This window comes from Ranitomeya variabilis, chromosome 8 (genome assembly GCF_051348905.1).
Source record: "Ranitomeya variabilis isolate aRanVar5 chromosome 8, aRanVar5.hap1, whole genome shotgun sequence".
Taxonomy (NCBI): Eukaryota; Metazoa; Chordata; class Amphibia; order Anura; family Dendrobatidae; genus Ranitomeya; species Ranitomeya variabilis.
Window position 1 is genome coordinate 19765514 of NC_135239.1, and position 20894 is coordinate 19786407.

Consider the following 20894-nt stretch of genomic DNA (forward strand, 5'->3'; position numbering starts at 1 on the left):
CCAGCTCATATTACTAGGGGAGACACACATACCTCAGATCCAGCCTATATTACTGGGAGAGACACACACATCTCCCACCCAGCATCTATTACTGGGAGGGACACACAGAACTCACATCCATCCTATATTACTGGGAGAGACACACAGAACTCACATCCGTCCTATATTACTGGGAGAGACACACAGATCTCACATCCAGCCTATATTACTGGGAGAGACACACAGATCTCACATCCATCCTATATTACTGGGAGAGACACACAGATCTCACATCCAGCCTATATTACTGGGAGAGACACACAGATCTCACATCCAGCCTATATTACTGGGAGAGACACACATACCTTACATCCAGCCTATATTACTGGGAGAGACACACATACCTTACATCCAGCCTATATTACTGGGAGAGACACACAGATCTCACATCCAGCCTATATTACTGGGGGAGACACACAGACCTCACATCCAGCCTATATTACTGAGAGAGACACAGAGCTCACATCCAGCTCATATTACTAGGGGAGACACACATACCTCAGATCCAGCCTATATTACTGGGAGAGATACACAGATCTCCCACCCAGCATCTATTACTGGGAGGGACACACAGAACTCACATCCATCCTATATTACTGGGAGTGACACACAGAACTCACATCCGTCCTATATTACTGGGAGAGACACACAGATCTCACATCCATCCTATATTACTGGGAGAGACACACAGATTTCCCACCCAGCGTCTATTACTGAGAGAGACACATAGACCTCACATTCATCCTATATTACTGGGAGTGACACACAGATCTCACATCCAGCCTATATTACTGGGAGAGACACACAGATTTCCCACCCAGCGTCTATTACTGAGAGAGACACATAGACCTCACATCCAGCCTATATTACTGGGAGAGACACACATAGCTCACATCCAGCCTATATTACTGGGAGAGACACACATAGCTCACATCCAGCCTATATTACTGGTAGAGACACATAGACCTCACTTCCAGCCTATATTACTGGGAGAGACACACATAGCTCACATCCAGCCTATATTACTGGGAGACACACACAGACCTCACATCCAGCCTACATTACTGGGAGAGACACACAGATCTCACATCCAGCCTATATTACTGGGAGAGACACACATACCTTACATCCAGCCTATATTACTGGGAGAGACACACAGACCTCACATCCAGCCTATATTACTGAGAGAGACACAGAGCTCACATCCAGCTCATATTACTAGGGGAGACACACATACCTCAGATCCAGCCTATATTACTGGGAGAGACACAGACTGACACTTGGATCAGGCTGCAAATTGAATATCAGTGGTACCCAGGAACGACCACTACAAAGTGTACGGAGCTGTGCCGTTCTGCCTGCTAACTGCTGATCAGTTGGGGGTTTGTCATATCCCCACCCATCTGATATTGATAACCTATTGTAAGTATAGACCAGCAATAACACAGGTCAACAAAAAAAAATTTTTTTTCTGGTGTCCAAAATATTTAAATGAATTTGGGGTATTTTTGGGGTGCTGATTCTGAATATGCTATCAGTTTTGCCAGATTGGCTCAAGTTTTTGAGATTTTTGGTATCTTATTTATAGCACTTGTTGGTAAATGCGACGCATCATCTCATTAATTTCTTTGGATTAGTACTTGAACTGAGCAGTTCTCAAAATAGTTTTGTGTTAATTAGTGTTCTAAAAGTTTGTTCATAGCTTGATTTTTGCACTAACTTTATGTTGTTGTCTGTTTTCCAGTGAAAAGCATGAACTCATCAAGAAGAAGTTGTCTTAACGATCCAGACTCATTCTGTTACATTTGTGGTGAATACACACTGCCAAAACATAGAAGAAACATAACAGACTTCGTAAAAAAAGTGTATTTTGCCTATTTTGGGGTTATGCTTGGGGACCAAGACAAGTTTTGGGCACCACACATAGTGTGCAAAGCATGTATCGAATTATTACGAAAATGGAGCAAAGGACAAAGAAAAAGCTTCAAATTTGGTGTTCCAATGGTGTGGAGAGAGCCAAAAAATCATCATGATGACTGTTATTTCTGTGCAGTGCAAGTGCAAGGATTCAATAAGCATAAGAAACGAAAATGGGAGTAACATGGAATCTGCAAGAAGGCCTGTCCCTCATTGTGAAGATGTGCCTGTACCTGTGTTTACCATAAATAACAGTCATCATGATGATTTTTTGGCTCTCTCCACACCATTGGAACACCAAATTTGAAGCTTTTTCTTTGTCCTTTGCTCCATTTTCGTAATAATTCGATACATGCTTTGCACACTATGTGTGGTGCCCAAAACTTGTCTTGGTCCCCAAGCATAACCCCAAAATAGGCAAAATACACTTTTTTTACGAAGTCTGTTATGTTTCTTCTATGTTTTGGCAGTGTGTATTCACCACAAATGTAACAGAATGAGTCTGGATCGTTAAGACAACTTCTTCTTGATGAGTTCATGCTTTTCACTGGAAAACAGACAACAACATAAAGTTAGTGCAAAAATCAAGCTATGAACAAACTTTTAGAACACTAATTAACACAAAACTATATTGAGAACTGCTCAGTTCAAGTACTAATCCAAAGAAATTAATGAGATGATGCGTCGCATTTACCAACAAGTGCTATAAATAAGATACCAAAAATCTCAAAAACTTGAGCCAATCTGGCAAAACTGATGACATATTCAGAATCAGCACCCCAAAAATACCCTAAATTCGATGAAATATCTTTGGCACCAAAAATGCTGTTGACCAGTGTAATACATAGATCCCTCTTCTCCGGTTCACTTGAATGGGGCTGAGCTGCAGCATTAGGCACTCGACATGTACTAATGTAGCTGCCACTCCTGCGAGCAATGTTGCACCTTAGTTCTGCTCATCGGTTGAAGTCACGGGAGTCAAATTTCTATGAAAGACACTGGTCTATCCTTCGGCCATTACTGGAAATATTGAGAAAATTCCTTTTTAAAGTCTTCATAATAATAACGGTAGCGCACAATGCAGGCTGTAAGGCCACACAGATATCTTGATGCTGATCTATGGTTAGCGTAGTCATGGAAGTTAGGTGCTGACCTGGGGTAGTACTTACAGGATTTGCATTTTGAGTAGTTGCATTTACATGAGTAAATAATAATAATCTTTATTTTTATATAGCACTAACATATTCCGCAGCGCTTTACAGTTTGCACACATTATCATCACTGTCCCCGATGGGGCTCACAATCTAAATTCCCTATCAGTATGTCTTTGGAATGTGGGAGGAAACCGGAGAATCCGGAGGAAACCCACGCAAATACCGGGAGAACACACAAACTCCTTGCAGATGTTGTCCAAGGTGGGATTAGAACCCAGGACTCCAGCGCTGCAAGGCTGCTGTGCTATCCACTGAGCCACCGTGCAGCGCTTTGCTGCACTTTCCTCTTTCTCCCGTCAGGACCCTCTCCTCAAAATACTCTATGTGCGGATAGCCTTAATGTCCAGCAAATGCTCGCCCTCTGCAGGCCATGAGCAGTAACGACAGGAATCAATACATCCTATGACTGAATCTTTTTCCTGTTTGCAGCTCCCCCTCTTTAATAAAAACATTAGTTTTGCTACTTGGTCTCGCATAGGGGAAGGGGGTTTAAAAAAAAATAAAACAATATTTTTCCTTCACGATGGCGCCGCCCTTTGCAACCTGCCGCCCTAGGCACCTGCCCTCCAGTGCTTAGTGGCTATTATGGTCCTGCAAATTTCCCAGTAATCCCCATAGTGAGGCCATTGCATGCATCACACACAAAGCGCTCATGGGGACATATCTTCTCCCATTGCCATGCATCTTTTCCATCCACTCACCCTCAATACCTTTCCACTCCCACTCCATGAAACAAACTTTCTGGAAGGGTTGGATTTCAGAAGATTTTCCAACTCTCCCAGGAGTCCAGTTATTCCCGGGAGCCTCCTGGATGTTTCAGACTTTCGCTCGACTTTCTGTCTTGGTGACCAGTGTATTGGTCCATGTAGTTATATACATTAAGGTGGTCACAGGAAGAATAGCCTGCTGTGCAGGAGACTTCCTCCCTGCGTCACACAGACTTGTTCAGCTCCGTATAATATGTAGCAAAGTGATTCCATATGAATAGTTTCATATTGTAGCAGATTATTACAGTCCACTATAGTTGTCCTTGACTTTATGACCGGGTAACAACTATTTGAGTACAAGGAGGATACTGGGAGTTGTAGTTCCACAACAGCTGCTCTGCCACAGGTTGGATAATTACTACATAAGGATGTTCTTACATTATGGACAGAGAGTGATGTCAGCTTCAGTTTTGCAGGTGATTTTCATGGAAAGCAGATGTCCCGGCTGCATTACAGAACGTGGATCCAGTATCCACCACCTGCACAAACAGTCATCAAGAAGTATAGGGACGTCAGTGAAGTATGCAGGGTCTGACAGCAGCGGCCCCCCAGAAGGAAAGACGCAGACAGCGACCTATTGAGCAAACTGCAGATGAGAAAGGTGCCAATGAGGGGGATTAGATGGGATATTACCTCCTGGCCCCGTCAGTGACATCACTAGGGATAATGAAGACAAGGACGACTCGCTGCATGAAGCTCATGTTATAGCAGGATTCCGCTCATGTTGCTGCAGACCCAGGAAACTGCCAGTTCTGGGTCAATGGACTGCGATTCGGAGGCTGCCGGAGACAGATCTGAAATTCCAAGGGTCTTATTCACTGGGGTGGGGATGGTCATTTGTGATACACATTCAGGAAATATGGTAAAAACTGTGCAACATTCCAAGCGTATGAACAATTGTACAACTCTCTAATCCCTTCAGTGCATAAAAAAATAAAAATGTTGACTTTGGAAACCAGGTACTACTGCCCTAATACATCTAAAGAATGAAGCAACATGGAGAATAGTCTTGATTTTGGCCATTTTGCTCCCTATTACTAGCGACCATAACGCCTGCACAGCGATTCTACTTACTCGCTGTGTGCAGATGTCAGCACTTTCCTGCAGAGATGCTACATTTATTACACATGAATTAGGCTAAGTTCACACTAGACATTTTCTCTGTGTTTTTTTGTCTGCAGCAAAACCTGCTCTCTTGGCAGGAAATAAGCTGCAGATAAAAAGCAGATTTTGCTTGTTTTTTTTCTTGCGTTTTTTTGTGCTTTTTTTCTTTGTTTTTGTTATGCTACATTTGTCTCTTGTACATGCTGATAGTTTTTCGTGCAAAAAAAAAATCACATTGTATTTAATCAGGTTTTGGCACAAAAAACGAACCAAAACCCAATTGTGTTTTTTGGTGCAGATTTTCAGCATTTTTTCACAATCCATTATTTTCCAGTTACTAATGGGTGAAAAAAGTTACAAGCTTCATTGTGCAAAAAAAATGCTGCAAAGCACAAAATATTGAGGACAAAAAAAAACCAACGTGTGTGCATGAGCTTTCTGCAGTCTCATAGACTTTGCTGGTACTGTAAAACACGGCTAAAAATTTGCACTGAAAAAACGCCCAGTGTGAACATACCCTAATATAGTATTAGCCCAGGGCTACGCGTGACATTGAGATCACAGGGTCACATTGCGACATCACATCTAATAGTTTTGCACTGTTACAGTTGGAAATGTTTCTGGATGTGCTGAATTTTCTGTCGACTTGTTTGCGATGTGGCCATGTTATTCATCAATGTAGAATAGTCGTGTGACAGCAAATCACAGATAAGTTGCACACTTGTCGCACGACGCGTTTAGCCACAGATCCGCAGCCTTATATTGATAATTGTGTTATATTATTGTTTGTTATTATTGTTTATATTATTCTACTACACATCAGGAGCGCTGCGGGGTTCACCTTAATCCCGAGCTTCCTGCTGCCTCCGGTCCTCTCTCGCTAGAACAGCTGATCCTTCGTCACAGTCTCATCCTTCCTCTCTCCTGTAATGGAAACATTGTTTGACTTGGTATTATCTTGTCTTTACACAGTTTCTAGTTTATGCAGTGACATTTAAGGTCACCCTATCCCTTCACCTATGATTTATGTATGATTTTTAAGTTTTGGTTTTTTTTGTCTTATGTTGGCAATCTGTTTCTCTATGGAGATCAACTTGGGAGATCTGGATTTGTCAGCCCCCCAAACCTGCTGCAATAACTGAAGTATTACCAGGCAGCCATTTAACACATAGATGCGGGTGACAGGTTCCCTTTCAATAATTCTGCAAAAAGCAAAGAGCCCGAAAAAAAAAATTAATGAAACTCAATTGAAAAAAATAATTTTAGCCCCAAATACATGCATTTAAGTAAAAAAAAAATTGTCACCATAGTTTAATTTTAAAGTATTGTTTGACAGGGCAAAACTTTAATTTGGTTTGCAAAGTTAAGAAAATCCTCAGTGACCGCAGAGCGGCGATCACATCCAACAATGCCCCCAGATTTTGGCGATGAGGCTTAGTCTTTAGATTTCATCAAGACGTTTCCCATCGCTGTGACCATATGACTATTGTTTCTTTAAAAGTTACCTATTCAACAAGAAGCTACGATCGGAGGAAGCAGAGCGGTACAGATGCAAAGGAGCTGTAGACACAAAAAGTGTTTCTTTCAAGTCAGAATCATTTGCAAAGTGCAGGTGTATTTAATGCGTTCCATTAATCAGCCTCTCACCCCTCCATAAATAGCGGATGATTATAATAATAGTCATTTAAAAGCAATTAGAATCCAGCGAGTCAGCAGGACTGAAAAGAAAACCCTTCCTACAGATGAACTGATTTCATCATTTTATTGCAAAAAAAAAAAGAAAAAAAATCTTGGGTCCTTTCCAGTAATTAGCCGTGGTGAGGGTCTCTTACATATGTTCTTATGTAGTGAAGTAAGAGCAAATGACATGAAGAACACTTCTATGTCAGAGCCGGAGCCGCGCTGCATTACGCCACCATTACCCGCAGGCTGCGTGCGTCATCACAGCACCGATCCAGCAAAGTAAAGGCTGCAATGTCAGGACCAACATTCCTCTTTTGATCACTGTGAAATGAAAAGTTTCAATCCAAAATCATTTTCTGGATCTCTTATTGAAAGGGAAGATTAAAGGAATAGTCCAGTAAAAACAAGTTATTAATGGGATAGGTGATAACCTGCTGACGAGTCCACGCTCTGCCCGATCGGCGCAGCCATTTATTCTCAACAGATCTGAGATGCCCGGGCTGACAGCAGCATGGCGCCACAATGTCCGCCCCAGACCTGGAGCCGCTGCTGAACTACTCGGACTCTGCTGCATCTATATGGTCACTAAAGGAAGAATGAAAAAACTCCGGCTATACCAACCTTGGACTATTTTTATTTCATGTTGTATTACCAGGACGTCTGGACAGTTAGGTGCCAGATGAATGGAATTTTACTGAATGGTGTTCTCATATATCCTGAGAGCAAAAGTTATAAAATGGATAAAAAATTGAAATTAGTGAGAGAAGTTTTTAAAGATCTAAATTCTGAATGATTTCCTATTCTATCCACACAGGTTTACAGTCGGGGAGACTTTCCGCAGCGAATGTCGTATCCTGAGCAGTCATCTCGCAGAATTATGGTCCACCACTGATAACAAGCTGGTACGGATCGCCCCTCCTGCATGGTCTCCCCCCTTTGTTCTTATTGCCTCCAGCAGTGCATGATGATTGGATTTTTAATTAAAAAGCTCAAATCTAACTGCTGTATATATGTATATATGCTGTTATATAAAAACAAGAGCCTGATAACAGAATTTATAGTATAATTCATCTCCTCAGAGCATGAAGGAATGACAGGAACGATTAGTGATTATGTAACCTATAACACGTGTAATTGTCAGAATCTCCTCATGTTCAAAATGCCAGAGCCCTTTATAAAACTTCTTACATCAATTTCCTATAGGTCATTGTAAGTAGAGCACCCACAGCTATGCTATAATACCGCCCTCTATGTACAAGAATATAACTACTATAATACTGCCCCATGTACAAGAATATAACTACTATAATACTGCTCCTATGTACAAGAATATAATTACTATAATACTGCTCCCTATGTACAAGAATATAACTACTATAATATTGCCCCTATGTACAAGAATATAATTACTATAATACTGCCCTATGTACAAGAATATAACTACTATACTACTGCCCCTATGTACAAGAATATAACTACTATAATACTGCTCCTATGTACAAGAATATAATTACTATAATACTGCCCTATGTACAAGAATATAACTACTATACTACTGCCCCTATGTACAAGAATATAACTACTATAATACTGCTCCTATGTACAAGAATATAACTACTATAATACTGCTCCCTATGTACAAGAATATAACTACTATACTACTGCCCCTATGTACAAGAATATAACTACTATAATACTGCTCCTATGTGCAAGAATATAACTACTATAATACTGCTCCTATGTGCAAGAATATAACTATTATAATACTGCCCCTATGTACAAGAATATAACTACTATAATACTGCTCCTATGTACAAGAATATAACTACTATAATACTGCTCCTATGTACAAGAATATAACTACTATAATACCGCCCTCTATGTACAAGAATATAACTACTATAATACCGCCCTCTATGTACAAGAATATAACTACTATAATACTGCTCCTATGTACAAGAATATAACTACTATAATACTGCTCCTATGTACAAGAATATAACTACTATACTACTGCCCCTATGTACAAGAATATAACTACTATAATACTGCTCCTATGTACAAGAATATAACTACTATAATACTGCTCCTATGTGCAAGAATATAACTATTATAATACTGCCCCTATGTACAAGAATATAACTACTATAATACTGCTCCCTATGTACAAGAATATAACTACTATACTACTGCCCCTATGTACAAGAATATAACTACTATAATACTGCTCCTATGTACAAGAATATAACTACTATAATACTGCTCCTATGTGCAAGAATATAACTATTATAATACTGCCCCTATGTACAAGAATATAACTACTATAATACTGCTCCCTATGTACAAGAATATAACTACTATAATACTGCCCCTATGTACAAGAATATAACTACTATAATACTGCCCCTATGTACAAGAATATAACTACTATAATACTGCCCCATGTACAAGAATATAACTACTATAATACTGCCCCTATGTACACAAATATAACTACTATAATACTGCCCTATGTACAAGAATATAACTACTATAATACTGCTCCTATGTACAAGAATATAACCACTATAATACTGCCCCTATGTACAAGAATATAACTACTATAATACTGCTCCTATGTACAAGAATATAATTACTATAATACTGCCCCTATGTACACGAATATAACTACTATAATACTGCCCTATGTACAAGAATATAACTACTATAATACTGCCCCTATGTACAAGACTAAAACTACTATAATACTGCTCCTATGTACAAGAATATACCTACTATAATACTGCCCCTATGTACAAGAATATAATTACTATAATACTGCTCCTATGTACAAGAATATAATTACTATAATACTGCCCCTATGTACACGAATAACTACTATAATACTGCCCTATGTACAAGAATATAACTACTATAATACTGCCCCTATGTACAAGACTAAAACTACTATAATACTGCTCCTATGTACAAGAATATAACTACTATAATACTGCCCCTATGTACAAGAATATAACTACTATAATACTGCTCCTACGTACAAGAATATAACTACTATAATACTGCCCCTATGTACAAGAATGTAACTACTATAATACTGCTCCTTACATGAATTTTGCATTAAGTACTAATTGTTTGCACCTTTCTACGTTGATATTACCACAGATACTTTCTATAATTAACCTTTCGTGCTGAGGTCCTGATTACACTTATAAATGAGACAGAAGTGCAATCATCTCCTGCGAGACTTTTTAATTAGCACAGGGGGAGGGAGCTGTGTATTTCCTCTTTTATATAGCACATAGACTTATACAGAATGTGCGGTAGTTATATTTCTATTTATTGAGGCTTTGTTTTAGCAGTTTTTTAATTCTCACTTGCTCCCGTGATCACAGCACAATGTAACAATCTGTCTTGATTAAACCAGTCAACACTAACATTACGAGATGAGAATCACAATTCCGGATGTTTAGGCCTTGTCTGCTCTTTACTTGTTTGTGTGTGTTTTTTTCTGCATTGTTGCCTATTACTTTACAGCCTCATTATTTTTTAGCACGTTGTGGAGATAAGGCTGCAAATCACTTATGAATGGCCATAACTCCGTTACTGAGAAATCATTGTTTTAATTTATATGCTAATGAGGCTGAAGAGCTATGGTAGATCTGAAGCCTCTGTCACTCCAGCTCTATTCCCCCGCCCAGCGCTCCCACTTTCTGCTTGATCGACGACTCTTTTGCCTGCTGTCACACAGCGTAGAGGCCGTCAGTCAAGCAAGAGGAGGCGGTGCTGGGCGGGGAATAGAGCTGGAGTGACAGAGGCTTCAGATCTACCATAGCGCTTCAGCCTTATTTGCATATCCGTTTCAAACGCCGATTTCTCAGTGATGGAGGATTGGACTGGCCATGTACAGGTATCGTTGGACTGGTCTTTGAAAGAGCTACATGAGCATATAAATAAGAGCATGTGATGGTTTGATAAATATCTGATGGAACGAAGGAGAGCATTCCAATACATAGGGACAGCACGAGAGGAGTCTGAAACAATAAATGTAAGTAGACCACCGTTGGACCTTTCATTTAGTAAGGTCACTTATGTGATCTATTGACATTTTCGAGATGAAGAGCTTGGATCAGCTTGTGCCAGTCAGGTCTGATCCGATGTTGGATGCGATTATATAAACATATCCAGAATGCTGATCAGTAAGTAAAATGGTCCAGAAATGATTCATTAAAGTCTCAGAGGTCCGGTCTAAACTCCTCTCCAAGTTTCTGTTGTGACCTCATCACGCGGCTCTTAAATCTGATCCTCGCAGAGATTCGTTACAGTGTAAACAAGTGAATTAACTCCAGAGAGAGATGTTCCTCGTTTCCAATAAACGTCTGATTTATATGGAATCTCTTAGAAGTTACACGGAGTTGTGGTTACTTCTCACTTGCGGTTGTTTGGAGACAGTCATCATGTGTTGGCCAGAGCCGGGAACTAATCTTAAGTTTTCTGCTGTTGTAGAGACAATCGTTATACACCGTCTGCCAAGAGTGGTTCCGGGTCTCCAGCCAGAAGACGTCCTCCCCAGATCTGGTGGCAGTTTATCTGGAGGAATTCCGATCGATCGGCTCTCAGCTATTGCAGATGGTTGTCAACATCGCGGATGAGAATGGGAATACGGCGCTGCACTACAGTGTATCCCACTCCAACTTTACCATCGTCAAGCTCCTTCTGGACACAGGTGAGGAACGTTTCATCCAGATGCATTGTGCCATCATCTGATTGGCAACTTGTGACTTCAAAGATGTTGTTTGATACAATCCCCAACATGCGGCAGGACGCAGCAGTGTGTCATGTATAGCACATAGTGAGGAAGGCGCGCAGTGTGGTATATAGGTGTGTGATAGAAAAGATCCACAAAACTACCATAAAACCCGTCTGTGCGGCAACCGACACGTTTCAGGCACGCTTGTAAAATGTCCGCATAATAAATACACCCCGACGTGACACGACTGGCATTATTGTTAGTCTATTGTTTCTTGGTTATACAACATGCAAATTCGGAACCGCGCTGACAATAAAGAGAATTGTGCAACTGCCCAAAAATAAAGTTATCACCAGCTGTAATAAAAGTAAAAATTCTAGGTTGTGTCACAATTCTCAATGTCATAAAGGAAAGGGGGAAACTTCAGTGACTACTGGGGAGAAGTGGGAAGCAGTGCTGTGACTACTGGGGATGGATGGCATTGCTGTCACTACTAGGGCGCAGTCAGACGGATGTATAAATCGGACAGCAATGCACGGACTGGCCGCGGCTCTTCCAACCCGAGCGTGACGGCTTCATATATTTCTATGCAGCTGTCACACTCAAAGAGAGTCACGACCAGTCCGAGCACTGCGGTCCTATCTCGGTCTGATTTATATGACCATCTGACTGTGCCCTTACAGAGAAAAGCTGCTATAACTGCTGGGGGGTATAGTGACTAGCCTAGGAAAGGGGTAGGCGCTGCTGCTACCGGGTGCTGTGACTGCTGCAGGAAAGGGAGAAGCATTGCTGTGACTACTGGAGAAATAGAAGGGCACTGCTGTGTATACCGGGGTTAAAGGGCACTGCTGTATATATACTGGGGATGAAGGACACTGCGCTATATTCTGGGGGATCGAGGGCACTGCTGTATATACTGGGGGATGGTGGGCACTGCTGTATATACTGGGGATTGAAGGATACTGCTGCAGTTACTGTTGAGACTCGGGGGAATATGATTTGGTGATCAGGGGGACGATACTGCTGCAGTTACTGTTGGGACTCGTGGGATGATTTTGTGATCAGGGGGAGGACACTGCTGCAGTAACTGTTGGGACTTGGGGGATGATTTGGGGATCAGGGGGAGGACACTGCCGCAGTTACTGTTGGGACTTGGGGGATGATTTTGGGATCAGGGGGAGGACACTGCCGCAGTCACTGTTGGGACCCGGGGGGGATGATTTGGGGATCAGGGGGAGGACACTGCCGCAGTTACTGTTGGGACTTGGGGGATGATTTTGGGATCAGGGGGAGGACACTGCCGCAGTCACTGTTGGGACCCGGGGGGGATGATTTGAGGATCAGGGGGAGGACACTGCCGCAGTTACTGTTGGGACTTGGGGGGATGATTTGGGGATCAGAGGGAGGACACTGCCGCAGTTACTGTTGGGACTGGGGGGGGATGATTTGGGGATCAGGGGGAGGACACTGCTGCAGTTACTGTTGGGACTTGGGCGATGATTTGGGGATCAGGGGAGGACACTGCCGCAGTTACTGTTGGGACTTGGGCGATGATTTGGGGATCAGGGGGAGGACACTGCCGCAGCTATTGTTGGAACCCGGGGGGGGGGGGGGATGATTTGGGGATCAGGAGGACACTGCCGCAGTCACTGTTGGGACCCGGGGGGGGGGGGATGATTTGAGGATCAGGGGGAGGACACTGCCGCAGTTACTGTTGGGACTTGGGCGATGATTTGGGGATCAGGGGAGGACACTGCCGCAGTTACTGTTGGGACTTGGGCGATGATTTGGGGATCAGGGGGAGGACACTGCCGCAGCTATTGTTGGAACCCGGGGGGGGGGGATGATTTGGGGATCAGGAGGACACTGCCGCAGTCACTGTTGGGACCCGGGGGGGATGATTTGAGGATCAGGGGGAGGACACTGCCGCAGTTACTGTTGGGACTTGGGCGATGATTTGGGGATCAGGGGAGGACACTGCCGCAGTTACTGTTGGGACTTGGGCGATGATTTGGGGATCAGGGGGAGGACACTGCCGCAGCTATTGTTGGAACCCAGGGGGGGGGACACTGCCGCAGTCACTGTTGGGGCCCGGGGGGGATGATTTGAGGATCAGGGGGAGGACACTGCCGCAGTTACTGTTGGGACTTGGGCGATGATTTGGGGATCAGGGGGAGGACACTGCCGCAGCTATTGTTGGAACCCGGGGGGGGGACCACTGCCGCAGTCACTGTTGGGACCCGGGGGGGATGATTTGAGGATCAGGGGGAGGACACTGCCGCAGTTACTGTTGGGACTTGGGGGATGATTTGAGGATTAGGGGGAGGACACTGCCGCAGTTACTGTTGGGACTCGGGGGATGATTTGGTGATCAGGGAGGACACTGCTGCAGTTACTGTTGGGACTCGTGGGACGATTTTGTGATCAGGGGGAGGACACTGCTGCAGTAACTGTTGGGACTTGGGGGATGATTTGGGGATCAGGGGGAGGACACTGCCGCAGTTACTGTTGGGACTTGGGGGATGATTTTGGGATCAGGGGGAGGACACTGCTGCAGTTACTGTTGGGACTTGGGGGGATGATTTGGGGATCAGGGGGAGGACACTGCCGCAGTTACTGTTGGGACTTGGGGGATGATTTTGTGATCAGGGGGAGGACACTGCTGCAGTAACTGTTGGGACTTGGGGGATGATTTGGGGATCAGGGGGAGGACACTGCCGCAGTTACTGTTGGGACTTGGGGGATGATTTTGGGATCAGGGGGAGGACACTGCTGCAGTTACTGTTGGGACTTGGGGGATGATTTGGGGATCAGAGGGAGGACACTGCCGCAGTTACTGTTGGGATTGGGGGGGATGATTTGGGGATCAGGGGGAGGACACTGCCGCAGTTACTGTTGGGCCTTTGGCGATGATTTGGGGATCAGGGGAGGACACTGCCGCAGTTACTGTTGGGACTTGGGCGATGATTTGGGGATCAGGGGGAGGACACTGCCGCAGCTATTGTTGGAACCCGGGGGGGGGGGGATGATTTGGGGATCAGGAGGACACTGCCGCAGTCACTGTTGGGACCCGGGGGGGATGATTTGAGGATCAGGGGGAGGACACTGCCGCAGTTACTGTTGGGACTTGGGGGATGATTTGAGGATTAAGGGGAGGACACTGCCGCAGTTACTGTTGGGACTTGGGGATGATTTGGGGATTAGGGGGAGGACACTGCCGTAGTTACTGTTGGGACTTGGGCGATGATTTGGGGATCAGGGGAGGACACTGCCGCAGTTACTGTTGGGACTTGGGCGATGATTTGGGGATCAGGGGGAGGACACTGCCGCAGCTATTGTTGGAACCCGTGACACTGCTGCAGTCAATGTTGGGACCCGGGGGGGGAAGATTTGAGGATCAGGGGGAGGACACTGCCGCAGTTACTGTTGGGACTCGGGGGATGATTTTGTGATCAGGGGGAGGACACTGCTGCAGTAACTGTTGGGACTTGGGGGATGATTTGGGGATCAGGGGAGGACACTGCCGCAGTCACTGTTGGGACCCGGGGGGGATGATTTGGGGATCAGAGGGAGGACACTGCCGCAGTTACTGTTGGGATTGGGGGGGATGATTTGGGGATCAGGGGGAGGACACTGCCGCAGTTACTGTTGGGCCTTGGGCGATGATTTGGGGATCAGGGGAGGACACTGCCGCAGTTACTGTTGGGACTTGGGCGATGATTTGGGGATCAGGGGGAGGACACTGCCGCAGCTATTGTTGGAACCCGGGGGGGGGGGGATGATTTGGGGATCAGGAGGACACTGCCGCAGTCACTGTTGGGACCCGGGGGGGATGATTTCAGGATCAGGGGGAGGACACTGCCGCAGTTACTGTTGGGACTTGGGGGATGATTTGAGGATTAAGGGGAGGACACTGCCGCAGTTACTGTTGGGACTTGGGGATGATTTGGGGATTAGGGGGAGGACACTGCCGTAGTTACTGTTGGGACTTGGGCGATGATTTGGGGATCAGGGGAGGACACTGCCGCAGTTACTGTTGGGACTTGGGCGATGATTTGGGGATCAGGGGGAGGACACTGCCGCAGCTATTGTTGGAACCCGGGGGGGGGATGATTTGGGGATCAGGAGGACACTGCCGCAGTCACTGTTGGGACCCGGGGGGGATGATTTGAGGATCAGGGGGAGGACACTGCCGCAGTTACTGTTGGGACTTGGGGGATGATTTGAGGATTAAGGGGAGGACACTGCCGCAGTTACTGTTGGGACTTGGGGATGATTTGGGGATTAGGGGGAGGACACTGCCGCAGTCACTGTTGGGACCCGGGGGGGATGATTTGAGGATCAGGGGGAGGACACCGCCGCAGTTACTGTTGGGACTTGGGGGATGATTTGGGGATCAGGGGAGGACACTGCCGCAGTCACTGTTGGGACCCGGGGGGGATGATTTGAGGATCAGGGGGAGGACACCGCCGCAGTTACTGTTGGGACTTGGGGGATGATTTGAGGATTAAGGGGAGGACACTGCCGCAGTTACTGTTGGGACTTGGGGATGATTTGGGGATCAATGTTAGGGAGGCGCTGCTGACACTGCTGGAAACCTCTGAATACCATGAATACCACCATACATCACGGTCTGTCAGAAGGCGGCATTGTGTCATAGAATATGCTAATATAAGCAGAAATCCTGAGTTTTCGGAGGAGCCTCTTGTGCCGCAGATTCCTAATTTACATAGCAAATGCTAGAAGGGCTGAAGGCAATGAAACTCTGCTCCAGCTCATTTAGGCTGCAAACTATGTGCTGCTTCCAATTTTACTCTTGAGCGCTTCAGAGGGCGTCTGTAAACAAGCTGCCATCATTACGGCGGCTCCGGCGCTTGATTTGATATAATTGTACAAGTGAGGGAACGTGGGCTCCTCACCGGACCCTCTAGACTGGCGTCTGCCAGCGATCATGGATCACAAGGCAGAACTCCGCAACCGAGGCCTTAACGCTCTTCCCTGCACAGTGTCATCGAGCAAAACAAAAAGAACAGCCTGGAAAGTTTGTAACTCGGAGATAATGATTTTCTCAGTGCCCCTAAATCATTCCATTAGTAATCGTGACATGTCCGCTAAATCTGGGGAGAAAGCCCATTAACCGCTCATATGGGAGAAGGAGAGAACTGGCGGATGGAGAGGAGAACCTCGAAAGGAGAAGACCTGTCATCTACTGAGGCCACATCCCACGATTCCTCTGACTCTGCTGCGGTGATCGACAGCTCTGCGCCCACATGGCTGCTGTATACGGGCAGCGGCGGCTGAGACTTATTCATCAAGTCCTGGAGAACTTTACCAACATGGCACTATACTGTCATTCAGAGAACTTGTGCGCTCGTGATTGGACGCTAAACCACCATAAAATAATTGATACATAAAATAATGTGGATGTGGTTAATCTGATACAGATGAATTCTAGAACAAACCGTGTACAAATTACTACTAAGTCAACAAGGCGGAGCAATTATCAGGGACAGTCGCACAGTCTGGGTGTAGCCCCGCCCTCCTGACTACATCTTCATTCTCTGGTTGCTCTATATCAATTCCAGCCTCTTTCAATACTTGCACATGCGCTATTTACCCTGCGTATACGCAGCACATCGAGGTGTTCGATGTCGGGCGTCATCGATCGCCTGCACAGCTTAAATCATTTTCCCACAGTCCTGGCAGTGAGAGTGTGCCGCGGAGAAGCCAGGAATATTACCGCCTACTACAGTGTGAATGCCTAAAGATTACAAGGCAGCAGCACATGCTCAGAAGGCAACAGCGCATGCTCAGAAGGCAGCATCTTTTTGCTCAGAAGGCAGCATATCGTGCTCAGCAGGCAGCAGCGCATGCTCAGAAGGCAGCAACAAATGCTCAGAAAGCTGATTCTCATGCGCAGTAAGCAACAGTACATGCTCAGGAGGCAGCAGCGCATGCTCAGAAGGCAGCATCTCGTTCTCAGAAGGCAGCGCATGCTCAGAAGGCAGCATCTCGTGCTCAGAAGGCAGCATCTCGTGCTCAGAAGGCAGCATCTCGTGCTCAGAAGGCAGCATCTCGTGCTCAGAAGGCAGCATCTCGTGCTGAGAAGGCAGCATCTCGTGCTCAGAAGGCAGCATCACATGGTCAGAAGGCAGCATCTCGTGCTCAGAAGGCAGCATCTCGTGCCTAGAAGGCAGCAGCAAATGGTCAGAAGGCCACAGTGCATGGTCAGTGTACGAGTCCATGTGTGGATGACCCAGTGCAGCGTCCCCATTCATTACAGCGGATTGTTGCTTCCATATTGTCTGATTTAATATTCTCGTGTTCTCTTCTCACACTCCAAGGTCCTAATGATGACAATGACCAGACGCAGCTCCACTATAGAGCCACTGTGTATGTGCATGCAGACAACAGCGCCTCCGCTTTCAGGTTTTGAGACCCAGTTGCCATTTTGGCCCCTGCACACCTCATCCTGTGCCACTGTGAACTGTTGTTTGGGCTTTTTTATTTTTTTTACATTTACCATTGTATTTCCCGTTGTACTGAGCCGTGTACGATCCACGGAGCCGCCTGTTATACACATTTTGGTTAATGTATAAATCAGATTTCTGCACAAGCCTCAGCTTTTGTCATCTCCCGGGAAGTCAGCGGGGAACAGTGTAGAAATGAGAGTGCAGCGGTTTAGGATTATTGGGAATTGTGTAAATTCCAGGATCACTATATAAAACTAACGTAACAAGTAACACTACTTTATAAATACAAGAACTAGTACTGAGGTAGAACAGCCTTATAGGCATTAGCATCCAGGACTGCCGAGAACAGAATAGTGAGTGCAGCTCTGGAGTATAATACAGGAGGTAACTCAGGATCAGTAATGTAATGTATGTACACAGTGACTGCACCAGCAGAATAGTGAGTGCAGCTCTGGAGTATAATACAGGATGTAACTCAGGATCAGTAATGTAATGTATGTACACAGTGACTGCACCAGCAGAATAGTGAGTGCAGCTCTGGGGTATAATACAGGATGTAACTCCGGATCAGTAATGTAATGTATGTACACAGTGACTGCACCAGCAGAATAGTGAGTGCAGCTCTGGGGTATAATACAGGATGTAACTCAGGATCAGTAATGTAATGTATGTACACGGTGACTGCACCAGCAGAATAGTGAGTGCAGCTCTGGGGTATAATACAGGAGGTAACTCAGGATCAGTACAGCACACATTTGTTATAATCTGTGAACTATACAATGACCCATATCCACTTTACATCCCACGGCTCCTGCAGCTCTTATTGCAGCCACAGGTGTCTTCTCTTTGTTTCTCCGTATTGATTTTTTGCAAATAGAAAAAAGGGGGAAAAAAAGAAGAAACTGCTGCAGCCGAGCTATGTATCTGTGAGGGTTTGGTGCTGTCAGGCCGCGTGATGTCTGTACGCTGTGTTTGTGTCTTGTCTCATTTGGCTCAAAACTCGTCAGTAAATGAAGCATTGATCGTGCGTCCAAGTGATTGAGCGTTTGAACTTGACTCGCACATGAACCAATTCAATTACCCATGTTCTACCCTCCGCCCCGGGAGAGACAGTTTAATGTCTGGATAGGTTTTAACCCCAATGGATACAACTAATCAACCGCAATCATAGAAAGTATCACTCTGCATCACTGGCTGAAGCTCCACATTTGATTGACATCAGCTATAATATCTGTGCACGGTACAAAAATCGCCTGTGGCTCGTTGAAAACTGTCCACAAGCTGCTGTTGGCGGATCTTTTTTCAAGCATGGTAAATGCATGTAATCTCCTGCTGTAAGAAATCTCTGGGTCTCATTGGCTCATTGACACCATGATGCCCCGTTTCAGTGCTGCAGTCATATCATTATACAGTATCAACAGAAATAATGAGCTGATTAACAAATTGCCTGTCCACATGCTAATCATTGCCTGTCCATATGCTAATCATAATCTGTAATCAGTAGCTAACCTGCTTGTTGACGGTTTCCAATAACCAGGCTGAACAGATGAAATTTAACTGTGATGCTTTTTTAATGCGACTGAATGTTTTTATGGAATTTTCAGGACAATGATACATTTCTGTATTTCATATTAGGTGTTTGTGATGTGGACCATCAAAATAAGGCGGGTTACACCCCAGTGATGCTCACCCCCCTGGCATCGGCGGAAACGGATGAAGACTTGGAAGTGGTGAAGGCTCTCCTCACCCTGGGAAATGTTAATCTCTCTGCCTCTCAGGTACTAGACCGATCCCTGATATACAAGTGGCAAATGGTGTTCTGTTTGTTTGCATCAAGAATTTATTGAAATTTCATTGAATACATTCTTCCCTTTACCCGTGAAATGTTCCCTGTGTCATTGGCTGCAATACAAACCTAAAGCATGATTGATTCACTCCAATGCTTAATGGTTGGCAAGATGTTCTAGTCCTGAAATTATGTTCCCTTTTTTCTCCACACATCATTGTGGCTAAAAAGTTCTATTTTATCCTCATCGGTCTACAGTACTTGTTTCCAAAATGCATCAGGCTTGTTTAGATGTTCTCTTGCATACTTCTGACACTGAATTTTATGGCGAGGATGCAGGAGAGGTTTTCTTCTGATGACTCTTCAATTAAGGCCATACTTAAGCAGGTGTCTCTGAACAGTAGAACAATGTAGCAGAACTCCAGAGCCTGCTAAATCTTTCTGAAGGACTTTTGCAGTCAAGCAGGGGTTCTGATTTGCCTCTCTAGAAATCCTAAGAGCAGCTCTCACTGAATTTTTGCTTGGTCTTCCAGACCTTATCTTGACCTCCACTGTTTCTGGTATCTGCCATTTCTTAATTACATTTCGAACTGAGGAAAGGGCAACTTGAAAATTCTTTTCTATCTTCTTATAGCCTTCTCCTGCTTTGTGGGCCTCCACCATTTTCAGAGTACTCGGCAGCTGCTTAGAAGAACCCATGGCTGCTGGTTTTTGGCACAAGGTTAAAGGAGGCTGTGTTTTTTATAAAGCTGGGAAATTTGCATCACCTGGCCCTTCCTAACGATGATGGTGAACAAGCCATAACTAGTGTTGAGCGAGTGTACTCGTTGCTCGGGTGGTCTCCGAGTATTTGTGACTGCTCGGAGATTTAGTTTTCATTGCCTCAGCTGCATGATTTACAGCTGATAGACAACTTGAATACATGTGGGGATTTCCTAGCAACCAGGCAACCCCCACATGTTCTCAGGCTGGCTAGTAGCTGTAAATCATGCAGTTGCTCAACAAAAACTAAATCTCCGAGCAGTTACAAATACTCGGAGACCACCTGAGCGTGCTCGGGAAAACACAAGCAACGAGTACCCTCGCTCATCACTAGCCATAACCCTAACAGGCTAATTAAGGTCTGAAACCTTGGTCAAAGTTATCTGAGCACAAATCTACAAG

The 20894-nt window shown here is 44.9% G+C and overlaps 1 protein-coding gene across 3 annotated transcripts in view; it reads left to right on the top strand.

The window, feature by feature from the left end:
- The window catches only part of KANK4 (KN motif and ankyrin repeat domains 4), a 140352-nt gene that overhangs the window by 107076 nt on the left and 12382 nt on the right, over positions 1-20894 (top strand). For all 3 annotated transcript variants that reach the window (XM_077275947.1, XM_077275948.1, XM_077275949.1), the window contains 3 exons: positions 7539-7626; positions 11228-11447; positions 19580-19722. In XM_077275947.1, coding sequence (XP_077132062.1) covers positions 7539-7626; positions 11228-11447; positions 19580-19722 — 451 coding nt within the window. The remainder of the gene's footprint in view (positions 1-7538; positions 7627-11227; positions 11448-19579; positions 19723-20894) is intronic.